The sequence below is a fragment of the Somniosus microcephalus genome, unplaced genomic scaffold (genome assembly GCF_052327205.1).
Source record: "Somniosus microcephalus isolate GS21.2 unplaced genomic scaffold, FLI_Smic_1.0 unresolved_chr1, whole genome shotgun sequence".
Taxonomy (NCBI): domain Eukaryota; kingdom Metazoa; phylum Chordata; class Chondrichthyes; order Squaliformes; family Somniosidae; genus Somniosus; species Somniosus microcephalus.
This window is the reverse complement of record NW_028225179.1, coordinates 133,219,068-133,228,613: the sequence shown is the minus strand read 5'-3', so window position 1 is coordinate 133,228,613 and position 9,546 is coordinate 133,219,068. Positions and strand designations below refer to the sequence as shown.

The window sequence follows — 9,546 nt, the reverse complement described above, 5'->3', positions numbered from 1 at the left end:
GAACTAGGGGGCATAGTCTTAGAATAAGGGGCTGCTCTTTCAAAACTGAGATGAGGAGGAACTACTTCAATCAGAGGGTGGTAGGTCCATGGAATATGCTGCCCCAAAAAGCTGTAGAAGCTACATCATTACATAAATTTAAAACAGAAATAGACAGTTTCCTAGAAGTAAAGGGAATTAAAGGTTACGGGGAGCGGGCAGGAATTTGGACATGAGTCTAGGTTCGGATCGGTCATGGCCCTGTGGGTAGCGGAGCGGGCCCAGGTGCCGTGTAGCCTGATCCTGCTCCTATTTCGTGTGTCTAATTCTGTTAGATTCAGGAGATGGTTCTGTGATAGTGGATTGGCGGTTAGGATCAGATCAGCCATGATCTTATTGAATGGCGGAGCAGGCTCGAGGGGCCGATTGGCCTACTCCTGCTCCTATTTCTTATGTTCTTATGTTCTTATGGTGGGATCACTTTGGAGGTAGCAGAAATGACGGAGGATGATCCGTTGAATGTGGAGGCTGGTAGGGTGAAAGGTGAGGACAAGAGGAACCCTATCGTGGTTCCGGGAGGGAGGGGCAGGGGTGAGGGCAGAAGTGCGGGAGATAGAACTGACACGGTCGAGGGCAGTGTCAACCGCGGTAGAGGGGAATCCTCGGTTGCAGAAAAAGGAAGACATGTCTGAAGCACTGGTGTGGAAGGTGGCATCGTCGGAGCAGATACGGTGGAGACGGAGAAACTGGGAGAATGGAATAGAGTCCTTACAGGAAGCGGGGTGGGAGGAAGTGTAGTCCTATTGACGGGATCCGGCTGGAGTTTAAAGGAGGAATTTAATTCTCCGAGTATTGCAGCGAACTTGCTCGGGAAATCGCTGAGCCGAAGGTGTTCGGGGGCTCGGTAACATCGAAACTGAAAGCGGGTTGAATCAGGAAGTGCTGAGCATGAACATGGCTTCCAGGCAGCAGCCCGAGAGTTGGGCCGAGGAGCTAAATTGTCCCATTTGTCTTGAATTCTTCACCGATCCGGTTTCACTGGAGTGTGGGCACAACTTCTGCCGCTCCTGTATCACACGGTGTTGGGAAAAGAAGGAGAGAAACTCCTGCCCGGAATGTAGAGAGGAGTTTCCGGAAAGAAACCTCAGGACCAGTCGGGCCTTAGCCAGTCTGGCGGAGATAGCTCGAAAATTAAACCTGGATCCGAAAGAGAAGGATAATAAACTTCACTGTGAGGAACATCAGGAAGAACTGAAGCTGTTTTGTGAAACTGACAAGAAACTGATCTGTTGCACTTGTATCGTTGAGCGGGAACACAAATCCCACAACTTCATGTCGATTAAAGAAGCTGTTGAAATCTACAAGGTAAAATGGAACAGATTTTATCACCTGGTTATTTTATCACATTTCCATAGTCCAACCCATTCATTCTGTGATTTTCTCTCCCAATCCCAGGATCAGCTGAAATCCTCTTTAAAATCTCTCACAGAGAACAAATCGGCGGTTCTGGAAACGGAACTGAACCAGAAACGGCGGATTTCCGAAGTTAGGTTGATGTTCCCCCGTGCTGATTTTCTGGATTCTCGGTTAGTTTTGTTCCCTCTATCGCGGTACATGATTACTTTTCACATTTCCTTCGGTAGGAGCACTCGAGCAGTCTGCAAACCCGCATCACATCCGAGTTCGCTAAAATGCACCAGATTCTCAGTGAGAAAGAGCAGCGGTTAATCGGAGATCTCAGGGGAGAACAGCAGAGGATCGTGGAAACAATGGAGAAAAACCTTCGAGAAATTCAAGAGAATTTAAATTCTATTCAGGAGAAGCTTTCAAAGTTGCAGAAACAGATGGAGCAACAAGACGCGCTGACATTTCTGAAGGTGAGGATTATATTGCGGGTTAGTTGCAGAATAAGCGATGGCAATGTTGAAATAAATGCAGCATTTGCTGAAAAATTCGAAACTGATTTAAACCGAGTGTTTTGTCTATTCCGGGGCGGATCTGCTGTTGTGACTGAACTAACCGGCTCCCACACTGCAGGTTCCGCGATCGTGTTGCCGTGATCTTAATACTTAGGTTGTAATTATTTCTGTGTCCCCAAGAGGTTAATATTCTCCTGGAGCTCACATTACAATCCAGTTCCAGTTCCATTGTGTGAGTGTGTGGGTGTGTCGGGTGCGGTGGGTGTGAGAGTCACTGTGTCTCTGAGTGAGACTGGTGTTCAGTTCCAGTTACATTGTGTGAGTGTGTGGGTGTGTCTGTTGCTGTGGGTGTGAGAGTCACTGTGTCTCTGAGTGAGACTGGTGTTCAGTTCCAGTTACATTGTGTGAGTGTGTGGGTGTGTCTGGTGCGGTGGGTGTGAGAGTCACTGTGTCTCTGAGTGAGACTGGTGTTCAGTTCCAGTTACATTGTGTGAGTGTGTGGGTGTGTCTGGTGCGGTGGGTGTGAGAGTCACTGTGTCTCTGAGTGAGACTGGTGTTCAGTTCCAGTTACATTGTGTGAGTGTGGGTGTGTCTGGTGCGGGGGGTGTGAGAGTCACTGTGTCTCTGAGTGAGTCTGGTGTTCAGTTCCAGAACCTGACAACACAAATCATATTTTCCTACTGCATCCTCTTTCTATCAGATGCTTTTAATAATTTATGGTGAAATTTCTGCTGCCTGGGTTTCAAATATATCCTCCCTCTATCTATGCGGTCCCGGCAGAGAGAATTCAGAATTCTCAGCATCTTGTCACAATGTGGGTGTAATTTCTGCTGTCCGGATATAGACGGTCAGTCTCCGTCAACTCAGATTTGTGTTTTATTAGTTTCAGGAGGAAACGTGTCAGGAGAGGAGGTAGGACACACTGTTTACTGAAACTCTGCACCATTTAGTAAAATAACTCAGCAAAGAGTTTAAGGTCAATTTATAATATCAACTGTTTAATATTTACAGGACTGGTGAGGACTATTATAAACCATCATTAGCAGATGGCAAGCTGTCGATCAGAAAATTCAACGGCCCTTTACAGTACACAGCGTGGAGAGAAATGATAGACGCCATTAACCCCGGTAAAACTCTTATATTCCTTTTCCTGATTTATCAATCCAGATGAGAGGAGCCTAAACCAGCTCCCAGACCCCAGATTAAATGATCACTGATGTCCGTGTCTAATCTGGAGGTCAGGACCTTGGCCAATATTTTAAAGTCAGCATTAAGGAGTGTGTCCAGTGTCCGCTGGGAGCTTGTCCTGTTTGGAGTGAAGAGCACAGTCTGGGTCTCCACTCCTGGTTCCTGTGCTGTCCATAGGTGGGGTGAGTGTGAAAATTGCTGATGCGGGGACTCCTTATTCGGGACACTGAACTGAAGCATCACTTTGTGTTGTCCTCTTAATTAATTTTCATTCGGATGGAGCGTCCTCCTTCTCCAGGAAGGTGTGTCTCCAGAGTAATGGGGAGGTTGCTGGTGATTAGTGTGACTGTCCTCTGCTCTTGGCTGAGGAGAAGGCAGCCAGCATTTGTCCCACCCACTCACTCATAAACCTGGTGTGTTCTGAGGGTGATGAGGAGGGTCTCCTGCAGAAATGCCGCTTCCACCTGTCCTGTTATGTCGATCAGTTTAGTTTTGTCTGATTGTGTGTTGGAGTCTATTGAGATTTATGGATATCATGATGTCGGTTTTTTATAAAGTTAGTTTCCCTCCTCCTCTGGGTTCTCTCTTCTCCTCTGCAGCAGTTCCCATTCTTTTGCTTCCTTTGCCCTTTTCCCTTCCCTTCTCTCTTTCCTTCCGGTGTCTGCACCTTTCCCCCTCTTCCGTTTGGAAGCCCCGCCGTAGCCTCTGGCGCCGATTCCTTGTGTGTTTCTGAAGGTCCCTGGGTCACTCTGCAGCCGCTGAGAACAGCAGGGGACCGGGGGGCCGCAGAGTTCCTGGTCGGATCGCAGTGGGCAGCAGAGGTCAGAGCGACCCCAGGAGCGTAAACCCCCGGGTCAGAGCAGATTCCAATAACAGAACCTGGAGCCCTTTAAAAACACCGCAGTTCCCGGGAATCCCCCGAATGGTCACTTTAAAAAGGGAAAGTGTTTGAACAAATCACAGAAACAAACTAAACCGCTCACTGTGTTATTGTAACTTTCCCCCAGCTCCAGCCTCTCTGACTCTGGATCTGAACACAGCCCACCCCGGGCTCATCGTGTCTGAGGACCGGACCAGTGTGAGAGACGGAGACAATTGGCAGGAGCTCCCTGACACCCCGGAGAGGTTTGATCCCTGTATCTATGTCCTGGGATCGGAGGGATTCACATCAGGGAGACACTACTGGGAGGTGGAGGTGGGGAACAAAACACGGTGGGGTCTGGGAGTGGCTCGAGAGTCTGTCGACAGGAAACAAATAATCTCACTGACACCTGAGATCGGATACTGGACTGTGTGGCTGCTGCCCGGAAGTGGCTATGTTGCCAGCACCTCCCCCTCTGATACCCCCCTCACCCCGAGTGGGGATCCCCGGAAGATCGGGGTGTTCCTGGACTATGAGGGCGGACAGGTGTCATTTTACAATGCGGACAACATGTCCCATCTCCACACCTTCACCCACACTTTCACTGAGAGACTCTTTCCCTTCTTCGGTCCGGGACTGAGTGAGGGCGGGAAAAACTCCGCCCCGCTGACAATCTGCAGGGTGAAAGGTCACTAACAGCTCCATCCCATAATTTCACACCGCCTACCTGCCTCCTGCCAGCTGCAAACTGATGGGTGTCGGTCTCAGTCACAGGTGGTGCGGATGGTCCCAGTGTCACCTGAGGTCAGGACGGCTACAACCGAGTGACAATGACTTGTTGGTGATATTTGTTTGTTTAATCGGTGCAGTGGAACAAACTCATGGCAACTGCTCCAGAGACTCCTGTAAAATTTAATTAAAACAACTCAAAAACATCGAGAATCATCGGGGCCCAGAGACAGGGAGAATTTAAACATGGGCAGAAATACACCAAGGGAACCACAGACTCAAGATGGGAAGAAAAGGTAAAGAGGGGCAGGAGAGAGGAACTAGGGTGAGATAGAACACCAGTGGGAAGTACATGACAAAGAGGACCATCCGAGACACGGCAAATTAAATAATCCCCAAGGGAAGGAAAAAGTAAAAGGGGACACGAGATAAGAAGTAAAATCAAAAAGGAACAAAGGGTGTTAAAATCAGTTAAACTAAATAAAAATAAAGACTTGCATTTATATAGCGCCCTTCACGCCCTCAGGACGTCCCAAAGTGCTTTACAGCCATTGAAGTAGTTTTGAAGTGCAGTCGCTGTTGTAATGTAGGAAAGGGGGCAATGGGAGAAATATAAGAAAGGGAAACTGCCGAGAGAAGGTTGATGAAGATGCACACCATGAGATGAGTTTGTTGTGGGATGGTCACAAATGAGGGAGCCCCAGATACAATAGAGGGAGGAAGAGATGTGAAAACAGTGTGTTAATCAGTAACCTTACAGTAAGACTTATGGCCTTAGAGAGCAATGAACATGAACTTACAATGTAGAATAATGAGGAGCTGAGAGCACAGCAGAGTGAGCTGGTAATGGAGTGAGCTGGGGACAGAGTGAGGACATGGACAATGGGAATTTGGTGGGAGTGGGAATTCGGTGTAGAGGTGGTAGGATCTGCTAAGTACATTAACTGAGGGACAGAATGTTATTTTTAACTCAATATTAAAACTTTGAAGTTGCACAGGAAAGGATTACTTTGTACATTGTGGAAATGTGAGATTTTGTCTCCCAGCCCGAGATACAGGAGAGTTTTAAGTGAGGCATTAGAGAAGACCATACTGGGTGTCAGAGTAGTAGAGGATACCCCAGTACCTAGAGGAGGAGGGTGGGCCTCTGTTATGAAGGGGGCCAGAAATCATGGTCAGGTAGAAGAAAGTTAATGGAGGAATTTCAAGTGTGGTATTTCCTGAAATACTACCCGTGCCACGTGCTAGTGAGGAGACGGAGGGTAAATAGGCAGACCAACTTGGGCTTTGGTGTAAGGAATCAGTGTTTCCGTTCCTCAAACAGTGGGACACACAGAATCATAGACAGAGGCGGTCAGTCGACCCATCGTGCCTGTGCCGGCTCTTTGGTAGAGTTATCCAATTAGTCCCACTACCCCGCTCTTTCCCCATCACCCCATAATGTATTTCCATTAAAGTATTTATACAATTCCCTTTTAAAAGTTACTGTTGAATCTGATTCCTCCACCCTTTCAGACAGTGCTTTCCAGAATACGATAACTTGATGCATAATATTTTCCCCCTCATGTCACCTCTGGTTCTTTAGCCAATCACCTTAAATCTGTGTCCTCTGGTTACCGACCCTTCTGCCACTGGAAACAGTTTCTCCTTATTTACTCTATGAAAACCGTTCATGATTTTGAACACCTCTATCAAATCTCCTCTTAGCCTTCTCTGCTCTAAGGAGAACAACAACAGCTTCTCCAGTCTCTCCACATAACTGAAGTCCTTCATCCCTGGTACCATTCTAGTAAATCTCTTCTGCACCCTCTGTAAGGTCTTGACATCCTTCCTAAAGTGTGGTGCCCAGAATTGAACACAGTGCTCCAGCTGAGGCCTAACCAGTGTTTTGTAAAGGTTTAGCACAACCTCCTTGCTTCTGTACTCTATGCCTGTATTAATAAAATCAAGGATCCCGTATGCTTTTACAACAGCCTTCGCAACTTGTCCTGCCACCTTCAATGATTTATTTACACACCCCCAGGTCGTTGTGTTGCTGCAGCCCCTTTATAATTGTAGCATTTAGTTTGCATTGCCTCTCCTTATTCTTCCCACCAAAATCTATCATTTCACTCTTCTCTGAGTTAATCTTCACCTGTCCTTGTTCACCAGTCTGTCTATGTCCTCCTGAAGTCTGTTTCTATCCTTCTCATTGTTTTCCACATTTCCAAGTTTTGTGCCATCTGGAAACATTGAAATTATACCCTGTATACCCACGTCTAGGTCATTAATATATAAGAACCTTACAATTGCCATAAGCCTTCTTTTTCTATTTCATTTTAAGCTCTAGCTTTGGATGCCCTTCCTTTCCCCCTTGTGGGAATGTGTCTACTCTGTACCTGAACCATCTCCTCTTTGAAGGCCTCCCATTGGTCAATTACTGTTTTGCCTACCAATGTTTGATTCCAATCCACCTGGGCCAGATCCCTTTTAAACTCACTAAATTTGGCCCTCCTCCAGTTAAGTACATTTAGGCTTGGTTGTTTCTTGTTCTTTTCCATAACTATTCTCAACTGGTTCATATTATGATCAATATTCCCCAAATGCCGCCCCCACCCACCACCCCCCCTCCCCACCCCACTGAAGCATGCTTCACTTGCCCCACTTCATTCCCCAGAACTAGATCCAGCACTGCTTCCTTCCTCGTTCGGCCAGAAATACATTGACCAAGAAAGTTCTCTTGTACACATTTCAGGAAATCCTCCCCCTCTTTGCCCTTTACACTGTCACTATCCCAATCTATATTAGGGAAATTGAATTCCCCTATTATCATTACTCTATATTTCTTGCATCCATCTGTAATTTGCCTGCAAATATGCTCCTCTATTTCCTTTCCACTACTTTGTGGCCTATCATGGACACTCAATAGCCAGTAATATTAAGTTCCCACTCCTTCCCTTCTTTCACCCAGGTCTCTGTTATTGCCACTATTTCATAGTCCCATGATAGAAATGCTTAAAATGATGAAAGGCTGGGACAATGTCGGTAGAAGCAGACTGTTTGCAGTGGTTGAGGGCTCAAGAACAAGGGGCGATAGATCAAAGATTAATGTAATAGATTTAGACCAGGGAGCAGGAGAAACCTCTTTACACAGAGTCATGAGGCTGTGAAATTCACTGGCAGGGTTAGTGGCTGAGGCAGAAACTATCTCAACATTCAAGCTTAGACTGGAGAGAAGAAGAAAAAGGGGTTGAAGGGATATGGGAACAGGACGGTTAAATGTGAATAGAATTACTGGTTTTGGTGGAGGGTAAATGCTGATATGGACTGGTTCTGTCAACTGGTCTGTGTCCATGTTGTAACTTTTATGTTTTTCTCTGTATACTCACTCAGACTCTGTACACTTGGGATTATGTTGTACTTAAGGTGTGAACCAATGCAACTCATCACTGTACGCAACACTTTTCATTTAACTGCACTTCCATTTACTATCTCCCAATAATTTGTCCTTATTCTTGGGTGGGGAAATAAATAGAGCAAAACTGGTATTTGGCATCCACGGGTTAAGTATGTAAAATGCACGTTAGAGAGCTGAATAAATCAATCAGGGACCAGATATCTCCAGATATATTCAGGGAGGGATGGGGAGCGGGTTCTGTCGGTGTCCAGGGAAGGGGGAGACAGGTTGGGGTTTGGGTTGGGGGAATCCTTGGTTAGACCACAGTACTGGCGGAGGTAGGCTGTGCCCTCCCTCTTCACCTGTTCTGTCTCTTTACTGGTCCGCTGTACTTTACCAGAAACTTGTGTTTTAGTTTAATTCAAACTTTCTCTCCGGATGTTTTATGTTTCCCATCTCTGCCATTTTCTCCCTTTTGCCTTAGGGCTCGCGCTGCTTTAGATTTCCTATGACCTTTGTTCATTTTGTGGCCTGCAGTTACTCATTGGTTGCGCTGGTCTTTTCAGCACAATTCGTCCGAATCGGTGTAACCCGTGCAAAACATCACGGAATTTTAAGCACAAATTACATTCAGCACAAATCAGTCTTCCGCGATCTTTTGCACTGGTTTAAAAAACATTGCGCTAGAAGCAGGCCCCACCCACAAGAATGGCCAGGCCCCCAGGATGAATTAATCACCAGTGGGAGTTTCCACTAATTGTGCTCATTTGCAGGCCTTCGAGGAGGCTCCAAAAATTAATCTGCTTGTTTTGGGTGCAAGGACACCAATAGGCACATCTGAAAAAATGTCCACCGTATATTTTTTCTCAATTTATGAATAAACTGACTACTGTACCCCAATATAAATCACACATTCGCTGCATATTTTTAAAGTTATTTTCTGTAAATTAAAATCGGGTTATTCACAGTCATATCCCCTGTAACTGGAGCAAACAGCATTTCTGGTAACAACAATGCGTTCTCAAGTGCCTCAATGGGTGCATTTCAAAAGTGAATTTATTTGAACAGGAATTTTAAATCTTGCACTCCTATCACTGGAAAAGAGTTAATCTGGTCTCCTGTGGATATAGGAAAATTATATATTATATGCATATATACATGATAGCATTTACACAAATATAGATAGCTATCCGAACACCATCGGAGACAAAGCAGTCCGCTTGATCAGCAGCCAATTCCCCACGTTCAAAATCCCCTCCCTCCCCCACCTTCAAAATCCCTTCCCTCCCCCACCTTCAACATCCTCTCCCTCCCCCACCTTCAACATCCTCTCCCTCCCCCACCTTCAACATCCCCTCCCTCCCCCACCTTCAACATCCCCTCCCTCCCCCACCTTCAACATCCCCTCCCTCCCCCACCTTCAACACCCCCCTCCCTCCCCCACCTTCAACATCCTCTCCCTCCCCCACCTTCAACATCCCCTCCCTCCCCCA

The 9,546-nt window shown here is 46.5% G+C and overlaps 1 protein-coding gene across 1 annotated transcript; it reads left to right on the top strand.

Annotated features, from left to right (window-relative positions):
- The first annotated feature begins 887 nt into the window (after positions 1 to 887).
- Positions 888 to 8,202, top strand: LOC147095870 (zinc-binding protein A33-like). Its single transcript, XM_085974901.1, has 6 exons — positions 888 to 1,344; positions 1,435 to 1,529; positions 1,622 to 1,856; positions 2,788 to 2,810; positions 2,910 to 3,025; positions 4,094 to 8,202. The coding sequence occupies exons 1-6, from the start codon at positions 928 to 930 to the stop codon at positions 4,642 to 4,644; spliced, it is 1,437 nt and encodes a 478-aa protein (XP_085831027.1). The 5' UTR covers positions 888 to 927; the 3' UTR covers positions 4,645 to 8,202.
- The last annotated feature ends 1,344 nt before the right edge of the window (positions 8,203 to 9,546 follow it).

What these genes read in the sequence shown, in the direction of transcription:
- LOC147095870 (XM_085974901.1), top strand. Translation starts at nt 928, where the DNA reads ATGAACATGGCTTCCAGGCAGCAGCCCGAGAGTTGGGCCGAGGAGCTA. An exon ending in GAAACGTGTCAGGAGAGGAG is followed by an intron (nt 2,811 to 2,909) that starts GTAGGACACACT and finishes TAATATTTACAG; the next exon opens with GACTGGTGAGGACTATTATA. An exon ending in GATAGACGCCATTAACCCCG is followed by an intron (nt 3,026 to 4,093) that starts GTAAAACTCTTA and finishes ACTTTCCCCCAG; the next exon opens with CTCCAGCCTCTCTGACTCTG.